Genomic DNA, 27,570 nt, shown 5'->3' with positions numbered 1-27,570 from the left:
CTCCATTCCCCCTCCCTCTCGAGAATGAAGAGCAGTCCAGATTCCCTGCCCTGCGGGAAGTCCAAGGTCCTCCCACTTCTATCCAGGTCCAGGAGGGTGAGCATCCAAACAGGCTAGGCTCCCACAGAGCCAGTTCATGTATTAGGATCGAAACCTAATGCCATTGTCCTTGGCTTCTCATCAGCCTTCATTGTCTGCCATGTTCAGAAAGTTCAGTTTCATCCCATGCTTATTCAGTTCCAGTCCCGCTGGCCTTGGTGAGCTCCCAATATATCAGTTCCACTGTCTCAGTGGGTGGGTGCACCCTGACCCTATCCTATAGCCATAATGATGAATATCTTGCATATCACCTTAGAACCTTCATCTGGCAATGGATCGAGATAGAGACAGAGACCCAAATAGGAGCACCGGACTGAGCTCTTAAGATCCAAATGAGGAGCAGAAGGAGGGAGAACATGAGCAAGGAAGTCAGTGCCTTTTTTTTATTGAAAAAAAAATGGAGTCAAGAATGGTTTTTATCTCAGCTAGCCTAAAACTAAAACCAGTTCATATGTCTCAGGTGTTGAGAGAAGTGGCTTGAACATAAAATGCTCGAGTGTCTCTACAACACAACTCCTGGTGAAGGAGAACACCAAAAGAATTAAAAATGAACTTTAAACTGGCCGGGCATGGGAGGAGGGAGCTAGTAGTGTGAGAAGTTTATTTTCTCATCTGAAAGGAGAGGCCAATAAACACTATTTTAAAGTGCTATATCAGGAAGTAAGGCAAAGTCAGTAACAGTGATGGAGGCAATGGTTAGAATTAGAAATAAGCCTAGTCAAGTGGGGTGGTCCAGAATGAATCTCTGGCTAGGGACCCTTTCAGTTTTGAGGCTTTTATTACCAGAAGCCACTTATTCTTTTTGTTTATGTTCTGTGAACTTTGTTGAAGAACAGTTAAGAAATGTTAAACTTTACATATTTAAAATATGCAATTAAATAAATTTTGATATTTGAATCCATCCCTCCAAAAGCCATCCCTCCAAAAGCCAGATTTAAGCTTATCAACCCCAAAAGTCTCTGCTTAGGAACTTCAGGGCTTTAATTCATTTTGAAGAATATTGTCAGTTAATTCCGAACACCTTTTTAACTGCAAAGATTTTCTTATTAATTTTTTTCTTTTTTTAAAAGAATTTCAATGTATAAAATGACATATAATCACATCTGTTTCTATTTTTCCTCTCCAATTCTCCCCCATGTACTCTCAATCACATGTCTTCTGTTTTTTGCTAAGTCACTATGTGTAGGTAAGGCTACTCATAGGTACAAGGTTGTGGAGTCATCCACTGGAGCATAGGATACATACCTACAGTGGTCTTATCCTCAATAAGGAGGAATGATTCTCCTTCCCACAGCAGCTCCCTACTGTTAATATCTCTGTCAGTATGGTGTGGGACCTGGAGATCATCTGTAACATCTATGTCAGGATTTTAGTTGGCTTTACCTTGTGTAGGTCATGTGCAGGTAACTGTAACAGCCATATCATGTCCACAACACCGCATTTAACAGCACTCTTTCCCACCCTCTCTACCTCTTACATTCTTTCCACCTCCTCCTCCTCCCTGCGCCTTGGTGGCAGAAAGGGGGATGGTGGAAATAGATGTCCCATTCAGGGCCAAGCATTCACTATCTTCTCAGCACTTAGATCAGTTCCACATCTTTCCATTGGCTGTTGTTCACTGCAAATGGAAGCTTCTCTATGGTTGAGAGCAGAATAGGTCTAGGGGTAGAAATATAAATACTTAGAAGGCAATTTGATAGCATGACCACTTAGGAAAAGAAGAGCAAGTTCTACATTAGGGTCTATAAACTCACCAGCCATGGGATTTTGCCTAGGATTCCAGAACCAGGAATGAAATTCCTTGCTGTGGAGCAGGCCTCAAATCTAATCAGAAAGCATTCCGTCACTCCGTCACAGTCACACCGCTATTGCACCAGTGAGCACATCTTTTCTAGTAACTTGATGCTTTAGTATACTGGGTTCAGCACTGGGTAAGAACTTTGATATCTTTTCTCCCCACATCAGCCTGCACAGCACCTTCTGACATTAGGGAGGAAGTTTCTGAAGAGTTTGAAGATGACTTTTTATGTTTTGCAGCCAGAGTGTGTGGTGTTTCAGCAACGAGGGATTATTCCCACATAATTATGATGGGTATCCAAAGACAGCAGCAATAACCTGTGGTACTTTGGTGACCTGGGACCTCCCTAACCAATGGCTTGTAGGGCAGTATTTTATGCCTTATGCTGCTATTTTCATTTAATAACTCGAGTCTTCTGGGAGCAACATTGACCAAACATGCAGGGTCATTCCATTTGGATTTTTTTTAAGTTGTTAATGCTGACACAGGAATAGCTTTTGTAGCCTGTGTTTGTATTCAGATGCTCTTCTCCCATTTAGTAAATCCATAAAGCTAATAAATAGCCTGGCAATTGTTCTTTCTGATGATGTGTTTCTCATTCAACATCTAGTGTTGAATGCTAGCACTGTAGATTTTGCAACAAGGTACAGAAACATTGAACTCCTCCCCCAGAATATGACAACTACTTGTTTTTCTAAGGTTCTGTCTATGTGTGCTGTTTCTTCTGACTAGAGCTTTCCCACACAGAGGCTGCATGTTTAGTTAGGATTCACAGGCCACAGGCACAGGAATAATATTCTGAAGTCAGTATCTCTCAGTTAAATAAAGCATGGTTTTACCTCTGCTTCAACCACAGCCACTACCTCTTCCTCCCTAGAACTTCTTCTTTGTTGCCATGTCTATCAGAGAAGGCACCCCCTGCTTCCAGTGGGATAACCAAATCAGAGAGTTTAACCCTGGAGTCCTAATTGGAATTGGAAATTTAAATCCAAGTCAGATTAAGATGTGTGATTATCTCACTGTTAAGATACTGAGTTCATATATAGCTAAACTGTGTTCTGGATCCAGTTTGGGGTTTTCTTGTTTTGTGGACTGGCCTAAAAGCCTATCTCCCTTTTATATAACCATTGCTTTTACAGGGAAAATGCCTTCAGTTTTCTAAACAGAAACAACATTTACTTTTGAAATGTACCCTGTCACAATAGCCTGTGAAAACACTTGCAGGAAAGGATTTGTGTTTAAAACAGTTGGAAGTGAGGAGATAATTTTCTTCGAATTAGATACTTCCCTGAAACTCACAGGACAAATGTGTTAGGATCGACTTAATATTGAATGAGATTTTGGAGATAAATATGTTAAAGAGGATTAACAGCTTTCTTAGGGACTAGGCTGTTGAATCTAATGGCATCTTTCACAATAAGATCATTTCCATGATGATGTTGTTCTGTATTTTAACTAACAGGTTTTCAGGAGGCCTGATACCAGGGTAAGGATATTTGGCTTTTGGCAGATGGGCCTCCTACTTATACATGTCTGTGCTTTATGGAACACTTGGTCTGTTTAGTGTTCTTTACCTTCGCACTGGTTCTTATGAGTCACTCTGATCAGTTTGCTCTGCTGTGTCATAGCTTTAAATGTTCACTGGAAATGCTTTGTTTGCTACAGTTTTTAAACGTGCAGTAAGAGCCTATGTGTGTGAAGGCAGGATGCAAAAATTGTTACCAGTGTGCTGTACTGGCTTTCTTCATACCACATGAATTCTGACCCAATGGATGATCATGGCTAGTGCTGTATGTCTAGGCCTATGTGGGCCTCTTTTTACAAATATGCTTTTAATTGAAACAGAATTATGTTACTTCCCTTTCTTCATCCCTTCTCAACTACCATCTCTTGAACCCCTCCCATGTATCCTCACCTCCACTCTTTTGGAGTTGATAGCCTCTTTTCTTTGATTATTGTTGTTTTGCACACGCATGCACACAGACACACATACACACACACACATGCTTGTTGTGTGATTCATGCTAAAGAACTTAGCAACCAAAAAAGTGATCATTTGTTGTCCATCTAATCTAAGACCTTAAATCATGCTGTGTTTGCATGTTCAGTCCAAAAAAAGTTTAAGTGCTAATCTTGAAGCAAGACTTAAAAAAAACGGTATTTTTTAAAAATACAAATGTAGTGAATTGTAGCTTATATTTTCCTCATGAATTTCCTTCCCTCTATTTCAGAATATTCATAAAGCAAGACAAAGATTGGTAATTTGCATGCATCTAACTCCTAGTGTCAGACATGAAAAAATGAACCTATTTTTTATTAAATGGGAACAATCTGGATTTTCGTAGTATGATTTAATTACTTCAGTTTGAAGTTTGTAATCTTATTGAAGCCAGTGAAGTTGTACAGAAATAATGAAGTTAAGTAAAACTCTTGCTATACTAGTTGATTTGCCATCTTACTTTGTTTTCTTTGGCTTGTGAGATTCATTTCCTTTTATTGAATCATACAGTTAAATATTAGTGTTTGACTTTGTACTTGCATGGACTTTGAAATACTGTATGAATTTGTTTTGAATATCCATTAATTTTTCTGTTTTAACATTTAAAATTGCAGAATGATTCCATTGTCTTTGTATGTAAAAACTTAGAAATTTCAACAAGACAGGCTTCATTTAAAATCTACACTGCCATGATGGGTAGCCATTAATTTATTCTGAGTATAAAAATGTGTTATGTAATTACTGAAATTTATTGACTAAAATGTAAATATGTGAAGTAGTAAATTATTTCAAAATTTGTTACTTCTTTTGTTGCCTTAAAAAATATAGCCATTTGAACCAGTTTCATAAAGTAAAACTGTTAAATTTTAATATTTTCACTATTAGAGATTTGATACCACTTTTAAAAGGGATTATAATCCTGTCGTGTTAAGCATTCACATTCTTTCTACCACCTGTTGAGTTAATAGTACAGTTTTTAAACTTTCAAGAAGAAAATTGATTTTGTGAAGAAATTAATAGCATACCTTTAAAGGGACAGATTAAAAAGAAAAACACGTGGCATTTGTTTTCTTGAAGCATGCTTTTGATACTGTAGTTAGAAATATTGTGATATTGATTAGATGTCACAGTATTTAATAAGTAATAAAATAATACACATATGTATATATGTATGTATTTATATGTAAAATCTTGAGCATGTGTTATGTGCATGGTGCAATGAAATTTACCCCTGGGTAATATAATACTTCTTTAGAATATACAAATTCTTACTCTGTCTAAAATACCTATGTATGAACTGCCTTTTTATTTTGGCTTGACTTTGCCTTTTATGTGGTTTCTGTGGTGTGCTTTATTTTCTATGAGCACATGATGTGCCTGTTATATTCTTTGCTATTTGCTATGGTGTTGCTTAGTTTTATAAAGACAGTGCATTGTTTGAAATCCATGATGTTTGTTTGCTTTTCATTTTTCTACCCCAACACAACACAGAAATAGACACTACACTTTAGGCTGAGGATGCTATAGATGGTCCACACGTTATTTCCTTAACTCGAAGGGGGCAAGTGTGGTGATTTGCAAAGCCATAAAAGGTGTGTCAACTTTTACATGGTTACTGTCTCTTAAAAAAGAAATTCTGTCCTTTCACCTGTCTGTTTGCACGTGTTTCTCTTTCTCTTCTCTGCTTCTTCTTGTCCATGCACCTGGTGCTGTGCAGGAGATAGAGGAAGAACACAATGGCTACCCTTCTGAAGCTGAAGCTGATCAGGTGGCAAGTTCTCCATGTTCATCTGTTTGTAGCTACAGACCGTGCATCTAGAAGCCATTTCATACTAGATATCTAGGCAATAAGCAAAGCTTTCCAGTTGCTTTTACCACTATAATAGTGCTCTCCTGTCTATATTTGGTAGATTCCATTATGACATTATTTGCAAAAATTGGTTTATCCAACATTTTGTCAAGTAGAAGTTGCTTTATTCACACTTCTTGGCTCCCCAAGATAGGGTTACATGACCTTGACCTCTGCCACTGTAAGAGTATGAAGAGCTTTTAGCAAGGACCTAGAGGAGTAAACACAAATGCTACAGGTTCTTTATAAGGGTGTAGACCTTTTGTTATTCAAAGTTGCATAGTTGGGATTGAGGTTAAAAGTGCTGGCTGCTTTTCCAATTCCCAGCACCCACGTGGCAGTTTACTAGTGTCTATAGCTCCAGTTCTAGGTCATCCAGTGCCCTATTCTGGCCATGTGATTCACATATGTATACATGTAGGCAAAACACCCATACATCTGAAGTTTAAAGTTACATGGTTCGTGCCTAACGCAGCACCAGGTATTTTGTATTTTTTGAATGAGCATATTTATTTTGTTTTTATTAATCAGAATACAGAATCCTGCTGTTTCCTTCATACTTCCAGATGTCTCCAGATTCATGAAGCAGTAGTGCTTTTCCTGCTACTGATATAGAAACTGAATAGGAGAATCTGTAGAAGAGCAGGGCTGTGGATGCCTGGCAAGCCCCAAGTGATCAGCCTTCCTTTTGTCTTCCATCACCTGCCCAGAACCCTCCTCCATTGACTCCAGAAGCATCTTTTATGACTCAACTATAAAATCACTGCTTTAGGCATGCAGCTGATACATAAACTGTTCATCCAGAAGTTTAGAGTCACATTATGAAAAACAGTGGCCAGAGTCATCTGGGTGGGTTAGAACCCTCAGCAGTAAAGTCAGGAGGTTGTAGATCTCAGCTACACATTCAAGATCAAAGCACCAAATTTGAGATAAGCTCATAGCTGAGCAACATTGAAAATAGAGGCACCAATAGCAAATCAAATTATTTTATTATGAGATCAAATTATTTCATCTTTCAGTTGTGCTGTACATAGGTTGGATAAATCAAGAGTCAAATCATGTCCTGTGCAACCTGATAGTTGAAGTAAAAACTTAATATAGCACAAATGTGAGTCCTATCTCCTAACACAGCTTCATAAAGGGAATCTACTATATTCACCAAAAATGAGTCTTCTATTGTCTCTTGATTTCCTGTGTAAAGCTGAATGTATTCCTTTCTCTTATGGAAGAATATGAAGCATTGGAGCCTTTTTTTGTGTTATTCTAATAGATGCTTTTTCATCCTTTAAAAACATGTCCCATACTTAGTGAAAGTTTTATCTCACTGTGTTCACCAACATATTCATGCCTCATAAAAATGCACAGATGTTTCCAGTCATATTTGACTATTAATATGGGACAAGAAGAGAACCAGTTGTTCTGTACTGTTTATCTTGAGAGCCTTGTGCATTCTGGCAGTGTTTTATTGACTAGCTCAGGCTTGAAGTCTTAAATTTTGATGTGGCTTGCTCTAAAGCTGAACAGGTGTCTTCTCTTCCCAAATCTCCTCCAGATTCTAGTGATTAGAGAAGCTTGCTTTCATAAATAGATTCCAAAATAATCTATCCTTAGTTATTTTTAAATATAAGTTATAGAATCTCCATTTTATAGTATAATATTTGCTCATTAAAGCAAGCTCTAAAAATGTAATGCTTGTAGTTTACAACTCCAACATTGATTAAAGTAGCTTTCTTACTTAGTAATTATGCCATAAAATTAGTAGTTCAGATAGTAAATTAAAGCAGGCCTCAGATTAAGACTTCTATTAAGACTGTTGGTATTTAAGTATTTATAAAACCAGATGTTTAAAAGTATGCGTATTGGTTTATGCTTTGTTGTATAAAAGGCATATTCCCAAGTCAGATGTAAATAAAAAGGAATGTATAAATGGGGCTGAGGGCAGAGCTCAGTGGTAAAGCACGATTAAGGCCTTGGATTTGCTACCAGGGACCAAAACAAGTATAATAAAATGATTAAGTTGGACATTAAGTGGAAAAAGAGAGTCAACTTTATATGAAAGTCTTAAAAGTAATGTTCAGGTGGGGGTGTGACTTAGTGATAGAATACCAGCTTAGCATATACAGTATCTATCCTAAGTTTGATCTCTGTCACTATAAAATCAAAATTTTACAGAAATTTTCTGATGAAAAATGTCTTAATCTATACTATAAATTCAAATTTAATACATTGTTTGGTTGTAACGATGAACCCTAATGTGTATATGATTTTAACACTACACTTTTTGATAAGGAAGGGATGGACCATATAATCTTCTGTCCTCTGGGTGGAAGAGACGTACATACCATATCCCTGATCAGCACTGCCCTCCCTGTTTTCTGATGCATGTTAATGCCCTCCCAAGTGTTAACAGGTATTCCTGAAAAAGTACTCCCTGACTGAGGAGGTATGAGGCATGTGTTGTACTCTAGCGCCCTCTTGCTGATCTGGTGTGCATTAACACACTAAAGCCTAGCTCACTTTTTCTAACATAGCATTTCCCTGTTTTTTTTTTAAATAACTATTTACATCTCCTGGGAAATAATGTTCTATGGAATATAGCTTTGTAGTTGCTGTGGTTTGGATCACCTTATTCTTGTTCATTTCACATCGTTTCAGACATGCCAAGGAGAAAATGACTGTTTTCCTTGGTAGCAACTCACAGAGTGGCAGTACCTTAGAATAGGCCCCAAGTTTAGGATCCTGTCCTAGCTTTGGAGTTCAGGAACTCCATTTTCTGCTCCTCTATGAGTTATCTGGAACCATACAATGAAGCTTACAAAAAGCTGGCTCCCAAATCACAATGTCAGCCTCGTAGTATAAATATAGGCATGAACTGCCCAGCCATCCTTCTTTTAGCATAACTGTAGCCAATGAACCTAGTAACTCATTAATAGTTTCCTTGGGGAGTATGAAATTAGTTATAAAATGAATTGTCTTAGCCGGGCGGTGGTGGCACAAGCCTTTAATCCCAGCACTCGGGAGGCAGAGGCAGGCAGATCTCTGTGAGTTCGAGGCCAGTCTGGTCTACAAGAGCTAGTTCCCGGACAGGAACCGAAAGCTACGGAGAAACCCTGTCTCGAAAATAAAAAAAACAAAAACAAAATGAATTGGCTTTGGGAAATGCGTGGTGAACACACCCTGCCCCACAGTATACATTGCAATACAAGTTGAGTGTTCTTTATTTCAAATGTTTGGGAGAAGTGTTTCAGATTTTGGAATTTTTCATATTTTGGAGTATTGAATGAGACCCAAAAATAAACATAAATTTTGTGTCATCTACACCTTACACACATAGACTGAAGGAAAACTTATACAATACTTTTTAGTATATGTGTTTTGATTGCCACCTTTCACATAAGGTCAGGTGTGGAATTTTCCACTTAGCATTATATTGGCTCTCAAAAGCTTTCATATTTTGGAGCGTTTCCTATTTGGAATATTGACATTACAGATGTTCAACTTGTACTCTCATCTGCCAATGTAATCTCATAGCCTAGAGTGAACAAACAATGGCATTCCCATTCTGTATGCTCCCTGATGTACACTCACACATGCATACACACACACTCACATGTACACACACACTTATATACACATGCACACACATACATGTACATGTTTGCATGTAGCTGGGCCTCAGTGCCAAAGCCTAGGGCTTTTCTTAATTGTGCACTATTCTGAGACCATTCTCTGGTCATTTTAATTCTGCCTCAGGGTTTCCCAAACTATTTCTTAGGTTCTGTAATTTCTACTTTGGCTAAGTACCTCACCTCTAGTGTTTTTATTTGTGTTACTTTCATGCTTAGAAGATAACATTTTTTCTGACCTTATTTTCAAATTTGATGGCACCTTACAATACCTATCTGTGTGCTGATTACAGTATCTATCTGTCCCGTCAAGCCACTTCTGTATTAATGCTTTCTAACTGTTAATTGTAAATATGTTGTAACAATTTGCTAGAATATGCAGCATGACGTCTTGTAGTGCTGAGCTTTTAAAATGTTTAAGGGGGAGGGGGCTTACATTTTTGCATGCTTCTGTAGCCTTATCAAGAGATCCCAGAATACCAGCATTCTCCTCTATCTACAGATGGAAAGTTAGATTTATTCCTGTTTGGTTTCTTGCCAGGCTTTACGGGATGGAAATAAACTGGCACAGATGGAAGAAGCTCCACTTTTTCCAGGAGAATCAATTAAGGCCATTGGTAAGTTTAATGTATACCATTTGTTATAGGAATTTATAAAATAAAGTGGTACTTTGAAAGCATAGGTGATGTTTATGTTGGAGATCAGCTAGACTGATTAATTAAGGAACGAGGTCCATTCTTTCTTATTAGCATCATCCTGACCTTAAGAGATGGAATAATATAGAGGATCCACGTTAAGTGGCAGCTGAGTGTTTACCAAAAGAACAGAAGCCTACCTGTTCATCATGAAATGAGAGCTGATTAGTTACTAAGTGTAATTCTGCCTTGCTGCTTTGATGGACTATTTCACCATAAACTAATTGATCAGTAGATGACTGCAATAGCATCTTAGTAACATTTGGAGAACTTTGCAAATAATTTTTGTTGACTTCTGTGATTATCAAAAATATAATTTTACTGGAAGAAAATAGCATGTACTGCCATTCTGGCATATAAAGTAATGGCATGAGGGTTACCATACCTCCCGTGATAAAATGCCATGCATCTCAAGAGATGGTATGTAGGAGGGGCGTCTGTGTATAAGTTTTTCATCCCGGTTTGCTGGGTTGGATAGTCAACTCTGCTGGGCTATTTGCTTCATGGCTCTCTCCCAGCATGGGTGTTCAGTCTCAATATAGTCATCTCATACATATTAGGACCATTCGAATGGTTGGGCTGTCTTACCAGAGCCTCATTCTCTCCTCTTTGTGTCTCTTTTTCACTCTGGAAATGCAGCTTTGGGAGGTGGAGATTCTCACATAGCCCTGTACCTCTCCCAGTTATTGGAAATATCTTACAGGTACATGTTAGGAACAGCTGCACATCCTTAAGCTTTATAAGTGTGCTTTAAATTCCTCTAGTGGCTTGCAAAGGGTAAAGTAAATTAACCCCCACTATTAAATAAAATATGTTCCTGGAGGCAAAGTATTAAAGTAGGTCATTGTTAAGTAAAATACTCCCTATTGAGTAGTAGTTTAGAGCAGGGTGAGCTTTGACATAGCATACGCTTGGGAAGCCATTGTCACTCTTATGGTAATGAACATATCCAGCCCAGTAGTTTTCTCATGTCACCCCTTTCCATCTCTTCTCCTGTCCATTCCTCTATGCCCTCAAACTGTGGTTTATATTTTTGAGTACTTTCCAGAAGTGAAATTGCAGGGTTTTTTTCTTAATTTCTTTCAAATACTTGTTTTGATATTCAACTACATTATGATATCAGTTAACAATCATTCCTTTTTATTGCTGAATACTGCTTCATTTAAGGATGCATTCACGTGTTGGTGGCTATTTGGGTTGTTTCTGCTGTTTTTTGTATTATAAATAAAATTGTTATGAACATTCTTTAAAAAGCCTTTATACACATATTCTCTTTCTCTTGGATAAATGTCTAAGGGATAGAGTGGGTCATTTAACTTAAGAAATTGGTATTAGTATATATCTAGCAGCGTAGGAGTGTTCTAGTTCTTCCTCTCTTGTGTGAATGCTTTTGCTTCCTTTCTCTTGTGTAAAACCTTCAGTATGAAATTAAAGAGAAGGCATGAGAGTAGATGTTCTTATTCTTTATGTTGGGAAAATGTTCACATTTTCATTAAATATGATGTTGACTGTAGGTGGTTATTGTCCTTTATCATATCAAAGATATTTTTTCTACTCTTACTTTAGTAACAGTTGTAGTCAGTAACTGAATTTTGTGAAATGCATGTTTTTGGTATCAATTAATAGTATTACTTTTCTTTAACCTGTAATATGGCAGATTACATCAATTCATTCTGAATGCTTGGTCAACACAGTCCCAGGATAAACTCTACTTTCTTTCATGTATTATCTTCCTCTGCATTGTTAGGTTTTGTAGTGATGAGGTGAGCAGGCCTGCTTTTCATGCCTCCTGGCTCCTGCACGGCTAGCTTAGCCCCGGAAATAATTACATGGACACTGTATTCATTTAAACACTGCCTGGCCCATTATTTCTAGCCTCATATTGGCTAACTCTCACATCTTGATTAACTCATTTCTGATGGAGGAGGGTCATCTATGTATCACTTTCATTGGTTAATAAAGAAACTGCCTTGGCCCTTTGATAGGACAGAAAATTAGGTAGGCGTAGTAAACAGAACTAATTGCTAGGAGAAAGAAAGCATAGTTGTGCAGATGATATAGCTCTCCTCTCCAAGATGAACGCAGGTTAAGATCCTTCCCGGTAAGCCACTACCTCATGATGCTACACAGATTATTAGGAATGGGTTAATCAAGATGTGAGAATTAGCCAGTAAGAGGCTACAGATAACGGGCCAGGCAGTGTTTAAAAGAATACAATTTGTGTGTTGTTATTTCCGGGGCTAAGCTAGCCGTGTGGGAGCCCGCTGCTCCATTCTACACATTTCCATTAAATCTGTGTAGCACCACGAGGCTGTGGCTTACTGGGATGAGTCTAACCTATATCCGTCTCAGAGAGGAGAACCATGGCGACTGCCTGACTCTGCTTTCTGCATTCTGTTTGGTCTACTCCATCTGTCTAAATTCTGCCCTTATAAAAAGCCAAGGCAGTTTCTTTATTAACCAATGAAAGTAACACATAGACAGATGACCCTCCCACATCAAGGTTTGATAGATTAAAATTGCACTGAGGGATGTTGCACCCATATTTATGACAGATAGTGACCTTAAGTTTTCCTGTAATGGCTTTGTCAGCTTTTGGCATCAGTAATACTAACTACATAGAGTGAGTGAATTGGGAATTATTCTCTCTCAGCTTTTGGTTTTAAAAAAATTTATTTCTTGCTTACAATTTTGTAGTTTACTCATGAAACCACCTGGATTCTGACTTTTCTTCATGGAAAGATCATAATTACTTAATTAAATGTCTTCAGTAGCTGTTGGATAATTTATCTAAGCATTTTTTTTTCTGAGAAAGTGTTGGTAGTTTACATCCTTTCAAAATTCTCCCATTTAATGGTAGTTGTGAAATCATTGTGAAAATGTTACTTACCACACTTTCTTAGTATCTATACAGTTGATGGTGATATGGCCCTTAAACCTGTAACATACATGCTCTCCTTTCTCCCTGAGAAACCTGAATATAAGGTTTACTAATTGTGTTGGTAATTCTCAAAGAATTAGGTTTTCATTATTATTTGTTTTCTATTTCATTTATTGCTTCCTATCATCTGCTTCCTGCATGTTCCATTCTCTCTTCTTCCCCTGTTTGCTTAAGTAGACAACTGCTGTCATTGATTTGAGAGCTTTGCTCTCTTCTAGCTTGGTTGTTTGGATATTCGAATTGCTACTTTCTACCACCTTATGAATTATGATTTTGTGTTTTCATTTTCATGACATCTAATGCTTTTTGATTTTTTTGACCCTTGGATTACTTGAGTATGTTGTTTATCCCAGCATTTGGGAGTGGAAGCAGAAGGATTAGGAGTCCAAGTTCATCCAAGGTCAGCATGTGCTAAATGATACCCTATCTGAAAAACCAACAAAAAACACCACCAACAATAGCAAAATGAATAGTGTTGTTTAATTTCTGTGTATTTATGAATTTATCAAACCCTCTTCTGGTGTTAATTTCTAAGTTCAGTCTATTTGTGTTTAGGAAACATAAGTATTATGTTTTGAATATATCTTAAGAATTGTATTATGGCCCCAATATGATCTTTTGAGTGTTCTATACACTGTTGAAAAGAACATGTATTATGCTGTTATTTATTGGAGTGTACTATAGATGCTAATTAGGTTGAATTTGTTGGTATCATTTGATCCTCTATGTCTTTACTCAGCCTGCAGTTCCCTCCTTTATTGTGGATATCTGTGTCTCATTGCAGATCAATTACTTTTCTCTGTTTTAAAGTTCTAGGTACATACATGTTTATAATTATTATATCCTTCTTATGAATTGACCCTGTGATTAGTAGAAAATTACCTTCTTTATTTCTGGTAATAACTCTTTGCTCCAAAAAATTCATTGTTTTATATTATTGTAGATATTTTAGCTTTTTCTTAATTCACATTGATACACCTATTTTCAATTTCAAAATATTCATATCTTTTTTTAGCTTTGTAAATTAGCATACAAAATAATGGGTTTAATTATGGTGTTTTCATATGCATTTATTTTTCTGAGACAGAGTCTTATATAGCTCAGGTCAGCCTCAAACTCACTATGTAAATAAAGCTGGCCTTGAACTCCTGATCCTTCTACCTCAACCTCCTGAGTTCTGGATTACAGAACTCCACAACACCTGTTTTATACAGTAATAGAGATCAAATCCAGGGATTTATCCAGGATAGGCAATCATCCTACCAATGTCCCATGCCTTGTTGTTATTGATCCTTTTCCCCATGCTGTTCTACATTCCCCAGTCCCACCCACTCCTGTTGGTTTCTTTCCTACCCACAAAAGGCCCCATTCTGCTTTTATGTCGCATCCATTCTTGCCCTCTTTAGCCTCTCTCAACCACCAATACCTCTTTCCACCCTTTTATATTCCCATCTAGTTTCATGGCTTGTATCCATAGATATGCACATGCACATACTTGAGTACACACACACATTAAAATTTAGGATCTGCATATGATAGGAAGTATGCAGTATTTGTGTTTCTGAATATGGTTTATTATTGAACTTTGGATTTGCATTCATTTTCCTGTAAATATGATTTCCATTTTCTTTATGTTAAATACTGTTCTATTGTATGTATGTAACATTTTCTTTATTCATTCATTTAATGTAAAGTAGATTTCTTTTGAGCCATGTACAGCTAAAAATCTTGTTTTTGTCCATGATCTGACATTCTGTGCCTTAAATTTGTGATGTTGGGGTCATCAATATATTATAAATATAATTAATTTTAAATTTATCGTATTATTTGTTTTCTTTTGTCTCATTTAGTTCTTGGTGTCTTCTTTGCCTTTTTGGTCATGTTTTGGTTTAATTGAATACTCTTTCTTTTCTTTTTTTTTCTTTGTTACATTGCTGAGGACTGAACTGAGAGCCTAAATGCTTGTCAGGCAAGCACCCTGCCACTGAGCTCTGTCCTTGTTAATTAATTGAGTACTTTCTCAGTATGCATTTTATCTCCTCTGTCTGTGTAGTTGCTGCAGTTCTTTCTGTTATTTTATTAGTTGCTTATATGATTTATATTTTACATTTTCAAGTCATTTTCCACTTCTGTTTTGGAGATAGTCTCACTATGTAGTCGTGGTTGGCTTACAACTTTCTATTTTGACCAAGTCTGGCCTTGAACAAACAGAAATCCACCTGTATCTGCTTCCCAAATGCTGATGTTGAATGTGTGTGCTATCACTATCACATCTTGCAAAATTTTCTACTTTTATGTGTAGGGTAAGGACTGTACGAGTGTATACTCTCATGTGTCCTTCCAGTCTTTGCTATTGTTAGCATCCATTGTACTTGTACATATGCTATAAACCCACAGAGTTTTGCTTCTGCTTTTTTTTTCTCTTTTAAGGATAACATACTAATGATGCTTTGATATTCAACAGATACATTTACTAGTACATTTCCGTGCTAACCTATCTGGCTAGCTTCATGAATTTCCACCCTTACTGCTCCCTCTGATGCATCCATAGTAACAAACTTCTAACAACTCACCACTCTTCTCCCTCCCTTTTCTTTTCTCCCCCATCTGCTTCTCTGATGAGTGAAGATGCTTCTTAATTGAAGTCCATCACTGTGTGTCCATGTCATTATGTTAGCATTTTTAATGCTATAGTATAATGGTGATTTTTCTGTGTCAAATCTCACATGTCCCCAGGTGTCTGTGAACAGGGACTTTGTCTAATTATATTAAACCCAGCTCCCAGCAATAGAAGACATTCAGAACTTATTAAATTACAAAAAAAATGAGAGTTCTTTGACAATTGGCTGAGTCATCCTTCTGCTGTGAATTATGTCTGTAGCTATGTATGTTCTGGTCACTCCAACATTGCAGTGGATTGGCACTGTGGGAAAACCATAAAGATGCACAATCTTTATGATAGAGGTTAGCCTTTTAACTGTCACAGGAATTAAACATACTGTGCATATTTGATTGATAAGAAACAGAAAGTTAACTTTGATACAGAAATTTTGTTTTTGAGATAGAGTCTGTCCTGGAACTCACTATGTAGATCAGGATGGCTTAAACTCACAGAGATCCTTCTGCGTCTACAACTACTGGTTAAGATTAAAGGTGTGCACTACCATGCCTGGCTGATAAGGAATTTTAAGCCAGCCCTCCTAGCAGGTAACCATACTACGGCCTCAGGCACTGATCTATACTCTCAGCTCATGAAAGAAGTCTTTCTCTACTTCATTCATAGTGTGCAAGTTTTCTTCAGCTGCAAAGCAGTTTAGCCTTTACTGTTAAGCTTTTACTAGTTTTAGGTTGCAGCAGTTTATAGAATGAGAGCCCAGTGACTTCAGAGGATAATTAATATTTTGAGCATTATCAACTTTTAAGCAGGGAAGATATTAACTACCTGAAAAAAGAACAAAATAAACATACTATAAGTTTTTTTTAACTTAAAGTCTTATTAAGTAGTAATACAGTTTAACTGTATCAGAAGACTGTTTATGCCATTATGTAATAACTGATATAATTCCTTAAAGTTTTAAATTCCTACAAGACTGGATCATGCATACAAATTTGGAAGCTCATGCTGGAAGTTACTGAAATACAAAACAATAAGAATCATTGCTACTTTGGTTTTCTTCTTTTAGTGAAAGATGTCATGTATATCTGCCCATTTATGGGAGCAGTGAGTGGGACCCTGACAGTGACGGATTTTAAAATGTACTTCAAAAACGTAGAAAGGGTAAGATTTTTAAGCATGCTTTCGTTTTCAAATCTTGTGAACAGTAAAAGAAAGTAAACAATCCCCTGACTTCCCATCACAGGGACACTACATGACAATGAGTTTGAAGAAATTTTGGGTGTCAATCAAAATTGTTAAATTTGTGCTTAGATTTGAAGAAGTGTCACTGTGGTCTGGGTATAGACCTCATGCGGAATACTATCTCTCAGATGTCAGCTTCTTATCTGGGGTAATGATAACTGCATTTCAAAGTAAACAATCATATGTAATAACTATGGAGCAACTTAAAACATGAAAACTCTGTTTTCTGACTTTGATGTTTAATTTTTAAACCTAGGACCCACATTTCATCCTTGATGTTCCCCTTGGAGTGATCAGCAGAGTTGAGAAGATTGGTGCCCAGAGCCATGGGGATAATTCTTGTGGTATAGAGATCGTGTGCAAGGTAGGCTGCAGACACAAGTAAACACTGGCATGGGGCGGTCCACTCGGAACTTGTTCTGACTCATGCCCCTTATGGTCTCTGGAACATAGGAACAATTTGTACTGTTTTCAGAACAATGATTCCTTCAAGTCTTATATCAAAGAATGCAAACCACTGTATAACATATCAAAACAATCCTTTTTGAAAGTTGAAACATTTCTAATTAACCTGCAACACAAGTGCTGGCATCATTTGTCACATCTCAGAGAAACCAAACAGAAAGCAGAATCCAATACCCCCTTTCACAGTTTCCTGTTTTAGAAGTACTTTTCAACATAGTCGATGGTCAAAGACCGTCAGTCTGTTCTAGAACTCTAGTGATTAAAGATTCTTGGCTATGCTGTTGCTTTATGCCTTGAACTATCCTCGGTTTTTTTCTTTTCACTTTCTTCAAAATGTTAGATAGGAATGTGTGGGAAAACTTTAATGATGGCCACTAAAAAAAAAGGCCTCAAATGAGTAGGGTTTATGCCTGATGACTTTATTACTATAACACAGTCTACTAAAAGCTACCGTAATGTACCAGGAGATGTATCCTGCCTGCAGAATTGTCAAGACCATTTCTAAATTTGGAATTGATGTCCATATTGATGTTCAGATTTGTTGCATGCCTATTTGTTCACACACACCAAAGTCAATAAATCTCAATCCTTCCTCTTCTCACTCCTTTCCTGGATAGGGGAGCCCAGGGCTTCTCACATTCTAAGCACATACTCTACCACTAATCTACATGCCACACTTGTTGCATATACTCTTGCAGGGATTAAAATGCTTTTCCTTCCCTCTGAGCATTTCTAAACAGCAAGTGAGTTACCAGGGTGTATGCCCAGCCAGTGTGACTTGAAAAACAGTCATGTCAGGAAGCGATGCTACTTTGGCCCATGTCCTGTGGCTGTTTCACTAAAGTATTTTTATGGCTGGCATGGGCATTGACTGACAGCTGGTTTAAATGCTTCATAGCCTGGAATTACAAAGTCCAGGCTCCCAACTTGTGCCTGAGAACCTCACAAGGTGTGGGGTTTTATTTTTGTTGTTAGTTTTTTGTTTATTTGTTCATTTGTTTGTTTTCACAGTCCGTTTTCACTATGTAGCCTTGGAAGGCCTGGTGCTCACTATGTAGACAGAGACTGGCCTCAAACTCATAGAGTTCTGCCTGCCTAAGCTTCCTGAGCGCTTTGGATTAAAGGCATGTACCGCCACACATGGCTTATTTTATTATGTTTTATATGTGTAGATGTTTTGACTGCATGAATATCTGCCTGGTACCTGTGGAGGCCAGAAGAGGGTGTCAGATCAGATCCCCTGCAAATGGAGTCACAGAAGGTTGTGAGCTGCCATGTGGGTGCTGGGAATTGAACATGGATACATCTGGAAGAACATAGTCATATCTCTAGCCTGAGTTTTATTTTTTAAAGTTGATTCATAATTCAAAAGTACAAAAGCTGTATATAGTAAAGTATCAAGTCTTTCTTTCCCAGTCTACCACACTCTGCAGACATACTTACTAATGCCTAATATAACACTGCACAGATACCTTGTGCATGGAAACATTTCTTTAAAAGAAACAATAAGCCACATGGTGGCATATACCTTTAGTATCTGCACTCAGGAGGCAGAGGCAGGCAGATCTCTGTGAATTCATGGCTGGCATGCTCTACATAGCAAGCTCCAGGCCAGCCAAGGTTGCCTAGTGAGACCTTGTCAGAAAAGAAAAAGAAAAGAAAAGGACAATGATAGTATATACATGGCTCTGTACCTTTCTTTCCCTGTGGCTATGTAATCTTGGAATTCCTTCGTACTAGTGTATATAGAGCTGCAGCTTCTTTTTAGGAGGTCTTTAGCTGCCTTGTACATTATTCAGATACAACCTCTAATGATAGACATTTGGGTTATTGCCATTCATTTGCTGTTATATAAGTATCACAATAACTTTACTTCCCATGATACTATTTCTTTGTTTGTCATTATATTTATTTTCAAATTTCTTTTTATGTTAAAGAAGAATGATACTGTTTGAACATAGATTTTAAAAGGTTGAGAGGCTATGCTTAAAACACATTGGAAGAAATCACACATTAAGAGCTTAGGCTTGATGCACTGGTTCCTGATAACTTGTGGTGGGGCATTTGGCCATCAGGGAGAACACTGGGACAAAGGAAAGCATTCTTTCTTTTTCTTTTAAACACTGCTTGGCCCTTTAGCTCTAGCCCTTACTGGCTAATTCTGATATCCCAATCAACCCATCTCTAATAATCTGTGAGCACCAGTCTTACTGGGAAGATTCTAGCCTACGTCCATCCTGGGTTGGAGCTTCATCGCGTGTGTTTCAGAGAGCAGAGCTCTCACGTCCGCCCTGGAGATGGGAGCATGGCGTCTCTGTCTGAGGCGTCTTACCTCACTTAAAGGAAAGCGTTCTTAAGTGATCTTAAGAAACAACATTATATTACTACAAGGACATTGCTGAGAGCTATAGTCTCCACATAGTAGTGACTACTTTCAGTGAGTACATAGGGGCAAGAATCTGCAACATTTCTTTTTCATGGATGAAGAAGTAAATTATGTAGTTGGCTCCTTCATCAGCTTAACTTGAACAATACATTCCATGGCATATTTTTGGCCTGAAAGTACACAGAGTGTGTTGGTACTTGTTTTGTGTGTAAACATTATTCTTTTTTAATTCTTTTGATATAATACATGACATAATATTTTTATTGATTATTTGGGAATGTTGTACAATGCACCCCAATAATACCATTCCTCCCAGTTCCACCCTCCCATTCTTGTTTTGTCTCCTACAAAAAACCCACACCAAGTTCGGTTTGTGTTGCACAACTACTCAATGGAGCATGGTCAAACTCCCAGTGGCCAATCCCTTGAAGAAAACTTAGTCTTCCCCACCCCACCCCTGCCAGAAGCCATCAACTGTGAAGAGCTACACTTCAGCATTATTCTTAATTATTCTGTTGACACCCCCACATAATACATATATACATACACATTAACATCCTCTTTATTCCAGGTTCCTTAATTTTTCAAATCTCATTGGAAGTATTTTTGTTAACTTGTCTTCTGTGAGTTGGAGAACTATATAGTACAAAATGAGGGTAAATAAACATTTTTATGTATATATGACAGGGTATCTTGCTAACAGGTGCTTATTGTTTACTAGGATATGAGAAACCTGAGACTTGCATATAAGCAGGAGGAACAACGAAAACTTGGGATATTTGAAAACCTCAACAAGCATGCTTTTCCTCTTTCTAATGGGCAGGCAAGTACAACAAAGTAAACCTTTCCTGCATGCATTCCTTTAGAAGTTGCCTTTATCTCTTTTCTGTGTTACAACTAAATTCAAATATTTGGATTCGTTCTCTTCTGTGTAATAATTAAGAAAAGCTTCCAATTTGTTACTTTAAAATTTACAGAGTAAAATAGGAGTTCTAACACAAATGCTCACATGTATTTTATGGGTTTTATATACAGGTGCTATTTGCATTCAACTATAAAGAAAAGTTTCCAGTTAATGGCTGGAAAGTTTATGATCCAGTATCTGAATATAAGAGACAGGTAGAGTATGCCACGTTGGTTCTTGATTCCCTGGTGCCCTCTCCTCCTATGACATATCTTTGACTTCGTTGGTGTTTAGCCATCATTTTCCAGAGGGATTAGTTGAATGTGTGGACAAGGGTTTGAAACTCAGAATTTTAAGAACCCATCCTTCCTTCCTTCTTCCTTCCTCACTCTTCTTCCTCCTTCCTTTCATCTTGCCTGCCTGCCTGCCTGCCTTGCTGCTATTTTCCTGCATGTCTTTTCTACCTTGCTATCTGTCTTCTTACTTGCCATCTTTCCTTTTTCCTTTCCCACGCTCCCTTCCAGGATTGTGCACATAGTAGGCAAGTGCTCTATTACCAAGCTATCTGCTTCTAGATGTTTTTATTACATATCTCATAAAGAACTGACGAATAAGGATCCAAACTGCTATTAAATTTTATTGGAGGCATTATTAGTTAAATAACATTGAAAAAGTTACAAATGAATTTTCATTTAAAATAGGAAAGAGATGTGATTCATACTTTGTTTGTTTGTTTGCAAAGTAGAGGTGAGTATTTCCCCTTCTTCCTTCTCTAATACCCTACAGGGCTTGCCAAATGAGAGTTGGAAAATATCCAAAATAAACAGTAATTATGAATTCTGCGATACCTACCCTGCCATCATTGTTGTGCCAACTAGTGTAAAAGATGATGACCTTTCAAAAGTGGCAGCCTTTCGAGCAAAAGGCAGAGTCCCTGTAAGTAATAGGCATTGCTATTTAGATATAAAGACACTGCATTGTATCTAATAACAAAATGGAAAGTAAAAACTTAGCTTGTAAACCCGACTGTATCTTTGATTCCTAAGAAATAACTCATTACATAAACACGCATTTGCTGTCTCACTCTTGTATATGTCCTATTTCTAAATGCAAAGGTACCTTAAATTTTACACTCCAGATAGAGCCAGGAATAATAGAGGAGTAGCAAGAATGACCATGCTGTTGCACTACAGTTTACCTCTTGGTTCCACCATTCACTCTGGTGAAAATCCATTCTTTCTTCCTGCTGTGTGCATTGATGTAGCGGCATGGTACTAAAACAAACATGCCTAGAGTTTACATCAGAGTAATCTTGTGTCACTTGACCACTGCAGGAAAATGAGAGATCTGGTGGCAGAGTTATAGATTTGTTTTTAATATGAGACCTCATGCTGCTATTTATGTTATTATAGAGATACAGAGGGTTTTTTAATATTAGAAAAAATATGAAACTAGCCAGTCAAATAGAAATGGGACTAGATTTTAGTAATAGTTCGACTTAACTTTTATTTTACTTAAAATGATAGAATTTCAACAGCAGAAAGGTTTTTTTTTATAGAGTATCTAGTTAATATAGTTGGTCTTTTAGTGTGACCAACACATTTTAAGTATTTTGGCCACTACAATGTTATGACTAGCTTACCTACTCAGAGCTGTGAAAAAACTCTTTGGGAGAGATTATACTTTTCTTACCAATTAATTATATTAATTTATGAATGATCTCTATCAGCAGATATGTTTTATTTGTTGCTTTAAAAACATTAGGTTTTATCATGGATTCACCCAGAAAGTCAGGCAACGATTACACGTTGCAGCCAGCCACTGGTGGGTCCCAATGATAAACGCTGCAAAGAAGATGAAAAATACCTACAGACAATAATGGATGCTAACGCACAGTCACATAAACTCATCATCTTTGATGCCCGACAAAACAGCGTTGCTGATACCAACAAGGTACATGTTCAGTAGCCTTGTAGAAAATTTGTTTTTTTTTATGTACTTTCTGTAAGTCTTCATGGTTTTGGAACAGGCCATTGAATTTCTTATTATGTGAACTTTGAGTCTTTTAATGTAGACTGTGACTGTCACTCCTTCTTTAATACTCTGTGGACTGTATCCAGCATCCTACATTGGCTGAAATCTTATTGTTTTCATTACTTCTCCGCAGTTTTATCTGATAACTCAATTAAAGCCTTGAAAGAGCACTGCATAAATCAGTATGTATTTTAGTAAAACAACCACATGCCCCTTGGAAGCCCCTCTAATAAATTTATTGATTATTTAACCAATTCCTATCTCTTCATATTTTATATATTATTTTATACATTTATGCATATACATATTTATTTAGAATAGACTCAGCTACATGAAACTACAAATATATAAAATTTCCATAAGTGACATAAAGCGGTACTCACAATGTGTGAGATGTGCAAGCATGTGGTTCCTTTTTGTTCTACATGAGCTAAAGGGGCTTGAGTCATTTATGTGCATGAAAATTTGAAGATCAAGCTCCTGGTACCTATTATCCACATAGAGAAATGTTTTGATTTGAGTCATTTCTCTTCCCCATGGATAGTTTTCCAATAGTCTACCAGAAGACATGCCTTCAGTAGTCAGAAGATTTTACCTTCTCCTCAAGTAAAATTTCAAAATATTAGAAAACTGACAGTTTTCTCATTCATATTTGTTTTGTTTTGTTTGTTTTGTTTTTTGAGACAGGGTTTCTCTGTAGCTTTGGAGCCTGTTCTGGAACTAGCTCTTGTTCTGGAACTAGCTCTTGTAGACCAGGCTGGTCTCAAACTCACAGAGATTTGCCTGCCTCTGCCTCCTGAGTTCTGGGATTAAAGGCGTGCGCCACCACCGCCTGGCTCATCCATACTTGTAATGTGACACTTGTGTAACACATCTAATGAGCACCCAGTAGGGACAATGCACTGGGGGAAATAACAAAGGCAGACAGTTTGAGGTGCTATAAATAGGACAAGTAAGCTTTGTTTGCTTGGGAGGGGAAAGTGAAATGGCTACACCTTCCATAAACTTAGCTAGGACTTTACAATGTAGATGGCACTCGAGCTGGCTTTATATAGTCAAAAAGTTGTGCAGAACATCATAAACAGTTTGAATACCTGTTCAACAATGCTATGGGACATGGTTTTATGATGGCTAGCGGCACCATTATCATCCGACCTGTGTGCTTATGTTTCCAGCTTTCTCTTGTCTGCTTTTTCCTTATCTTTCACTAATATGTATTCCATCATTAATTAACTACAGCTGCCAAAAGGTCAACCTTCTACCTCTAGAGTCATTGTCTGTAGATGGAAGTTTCTGTTCCACCTGGTTCCACAGCCATTTAGTCCCAAAGAAACACACAGAGGCTTTTTTAATTACAAATTATTTGACCTAATAGCTCAGGCTTATTATTAACTAGCTCTTTTAATTCAAATTAACCCATAATTCTTATGGGTTTAGCCACGTGGCTTGGAACCTTTCCTCAGTGAGGCATTCTCATCTTATTTCTTCTGCATCTGGCTGGTGACTGCATCTTTGTCTTTCCTCTTCCCAGAATTCTCCTACTCTGGTTGCTCCGCCTATACTTCCTTCCTGGCTACTGGCCAATCATTGTTTTATTAAACCAATACTAGTGACAAATCTTTATAAGGTACAAGAGCATTATCTTACAGCAGTTGTCACTGAGGCAGCATTCGAGTTGCTGTCATCATTAATGACCTTAGATGGATCACTCTTGGCTTTCATGGTTTCATAAATGTCTCATCCCAGCCCCCATGTTCTTCTCAATATACAACTTGGCCTTCTTGCTCTCCTTTATTGGTTTCTCTTCCTTTTCCCAACTTCGAATGGTAAAGTTACTTGAACTTGGTTTGTGATATCCTATTTTGTTCTATAACAATCTCCCGAGGTCATCTACTTGAGTCAGGACTTCAAACAATGTCTCTGTGCTGAGTTGTATATGGTAGTGTCTCCAGCCCTGAACCCTCCTGAGGTTAGACCAAATCCCCATGTTCAACTTCTCTACTTGGCTGTCTCTGGAGTCATAAAACCTTAAGAGTAAATGCAATGCGCTTAAGAGAGTTTAGCAGAATGAGACCTTTTGCTTGTACTTGGATACTCCTGGTACATTTCTCCACAGATGAAAGATACTAGTTCTTGTGCCAACACTTGTGGGAGGGTTAGAAATAAGAGAAAACGGTACCTGTGAATACCTCTGCATGGTGGTGGGTATGCCCCTAATACTCCATACATGAAGCTACTACTGAGTTGACCACTCTTGTGGTCATGGATGCCACCCAGGATTCTGACTTGAAGACTAAGTTATGGTGTTGGTTAATAAGATAGGAGAAGAATGGGGCTGAGGCTGCCTTGTTACAAGTCCAAAATCTCATAAAGTTGTTGCCCTTCTAAAGGTTCTAAGAGAGAGTCTACTTCTTACTTCCTTCAGTGTCTCTTGGCCAAATAAACACTCCTGAGCTGTAACTATACCCTGCAATCTACCTTATCTTCACTTGGCCTTCTCCTACTTTGTGTGCTTCTTTGTTTCTTTCTCCTCTTTCTTCTAAGGATATTGTAGTGACCTTCAGGGCCTAATTGGCGGAATCCAGGATTATCCTGGCAGCTTACGGTCTTTAAACACATTTTCAAGGACCTGTTTTGTTTTTCAAATAAGGTTGTATTCACAGTTGGAAGAAGTTTATTGTGTCTTCAATGGGAGTCACTTTTCAGCCTTTTGTACAAAGGCATCCTTTATCAGACAGTTGCCTTTCTCTCCCAGGACTGCAGGATTTATTGTCTACCTCTCTGAATCCTGCTTTTTACCACTGTACAATTCCAAGGAATTTCAGAATATAGGAACACTATATAGAGAAGACAGACACACAAAGACAGAAGAATTATCTTCTTTTTAATTATCTTATTACTTTCGAAATAACGAATATTTATAATACTTTTACCTGGTGAAGGTTGTATGTGTTTGTGGTTCGTATGTTTTGAAGTATTGTAGTCACTAAATTAAGGTAACAAACATATGCATAACCTCGCAAACTTTCTTTTAAGGTGAAGAAACTTCAAATCTGCTCTAAGCAGTGTGGACATATACAATATGTTGTCATTGTCAATAGTCACCATGTTATGTAGACTTATCTAAGAATGAAGTTCTGCACATTCCACGCATTTGAGTCCTTTCCTTTCTCTCTCACCATATCTCCTGGATGGTAATTCTTCCAGTTTCTGAAGCACACCCCAAGGTCAGCACAGAATCTAGCCATATTCACATAGCTAGCCAATTCCCTGTACTTTAGTCTGGCTCTTTCTCAGATCCTGAAACTCAGAACATTAGTGGCTTCCTAAGGTATATATAGCCTTCTTTTTCTCAACAGGCACAGCAGTGGCCCCACCTCCACTGCTCAAATTGCAGATAGGTAATGTTTTTCCATATCACTGGCTTCTCTCGAGAACCCTGTCTGGCCCTGATAGATACAGGCCTGTCCAACAAACTTTTGTTTTTCAGAACTCTCTAAACCTCACACCCTGCTCCTTCCAAGGTATCAGTGGACTTCCTTTCTCACTGCCTTTTCTTTCTGTATTGAGACCCCCAGGTGACTTATCCCAGTGTTCTGTTATAGAATTTATATACAGTGTTCTTTTATAAGGTTATAAGATTATGTCTATAACCTTAGTTTAATTAATGAGACTGTCTTCTGTACATTGTTATAATCAGCTTGTAGACAATAAATTGACTTTATATTTCCCAGGCTCATTCCAATTCTTAGTGTATACATGCAGCCTCTGTGTTGACGTTCTATATAGCCTTGAGATTCCAGCTCACTGGCTACTGGTCCCCACAGGCTGATTTCTCTGCCTAGCTCACGACTTTTCAAAAAGTAGGTGCCCAATAAAAGCATCACTGCCTTGCAGTCCATTTCAGTTCTCCTGTGTGCCTTTCTCAAGCTCACATCCTGAGCTTCTCAATGTTTTCGGGGGGAAAAAAGGGCTCATAATACATAGATCAGAACCACTCTGGATTCATGTGTGCTCAAGTTTTAGTTGGGCCCTCAGTGCTGCTGCGTGATCCTCTACATTTCTCTGACCAGCTCTCCATTCTCCACAAAAGCTATCTCAACCCATTTATGGCTATTCAAGTGCATACTCTTGCCCAGCCTTCAACATCTGACTGCTTATTCATAGAGGACAAGCTCTATCAGACAGGAATTGTCTCCCCTTCCTGCCTCCTGTTTCATTAGAAGAGGGGGCTTTCTCCATGGGTCTTAATGTTCCTTCCCTGGCCTCTCCTGCCTCTCCAAGGTCTTTACTCCTTCCTATTTTCCCTGACCCTTTCCCTCCTCTTCCACCCTTTCCACTCTCTTGTTCCCTCTCCTTTGTAATGTTTCCCTTGTCTCCTCTCTTCTCTCTTCTTTGTATTCTCTCCCTTCTGCTCTTCTTCTCTCCCCTTCTCCATGCTCTTTATTGTTTTCCTTAAATTCTGATCTTTCTCGTGCTTCTGACCTACTCTTCTATCTTTACATTACACATTGTCCTGGAACACCATGCAGCATGCATCTTTCTTCCCTTGTCACCATCCATATGACAAATGTTCTACATTGATATTCACAGTTCACATTTCTTCTCAGTTCCAGACCTTTTATATCCCAGCTGAGTTTTTTCAGAGTCATTGGGTCCTCACTGTACTCAGAAGCAAATAATCTTCCCCATAGAATATGTTCTTTTGCCAATAGACTCTCAGTAAATGATGCCACCATCTCTCAGGCAGCCCGGCAGAGAATCATAGGTATCACTCCTCATATCTACTCCCACTATTCCAGGTCATCACTGTGTGCTTCCTCTTAAATGTCTCAAATCAGATGTTCATCTATGCCCTACTTCCTTCAGCCAAATGATTGCATCTCTGTGCTTAACTACCTGCAGAGTGTCTCAC

The 27,570-nt window shown here is 37.9% G+C and overlaps 1 protein-coding gene across 6 annotated transcripts in view; it reads left to right on the top strand.

Annotated features, from left to right (window-relative positions):
• The window catches only part of Mtmr1 (myotubularin related protein 1), a 67,143-nt gene that overhangs the window by 12,432 nt on the left and 27,141 nt on the right, over positions 1-27,570 (top strand). Inside the window, exons 3-11 of one of the 6 annotated variants that reach the window (XM_026777069.1) lie at positions 3,360-3,383; positions 5,614-5,664; positions 9,913-9,988; positions 16,691-16,785; positions 17,123-17,230; positions 20,439-20,540; positions 20,753-20,836; positions 21,408-21,557; positions 22,386-22,574. In XM_026777069.1, the coding sequence (XP_026632870.1) occupies positions 3,360-3,383; positions 5,614-5,664; positions 9,913-9,988; positions 16,691-16,785; positions 17,123-17,230; positions 20,439-20,540; positions 20,753-20,836; positions 21,408-21,557; positions 22,386-22,574 (879 nt within the window). Of the gene's footprint in view, positions 1-3,359; positions 3,384-5,404; positions 5,489-5,613; positions 5,665-5,684; positions 8,189-9,912; positions 9,989-16,690; positions 16,786-17,122; positions 17,231-20,438; positions 20,541-20,752; positions 20,837-21,407; positions 21,558-22,385; positions 22,575-27,570 lie in introns of those variants that run through there. The other 5 variants (XM_013354472.2, XM_013354473.2, XM_026777070.1 and 2 more) reach the window with 5 other exon arrangements.

Source organism: Microtus ochrogaster, unplaced genomic scaffold (genome assembly GCF_000317375.1).
Source record: "Microtus ochrogaster isolate Prairie Vole_2 unplaced genomic scaffold, MicOch1.0 UNK45, whole genome shotgun sequence".
Lineage (NCBI taxonomy): Eukaryota > Metazoa > Chordata > Mammalia > Rodentia > Cricetidae > Microtus > Microtus ochrogaster.
This window is presented reverse-complemented; position numbering and strand designations above follow the sequence as displayed.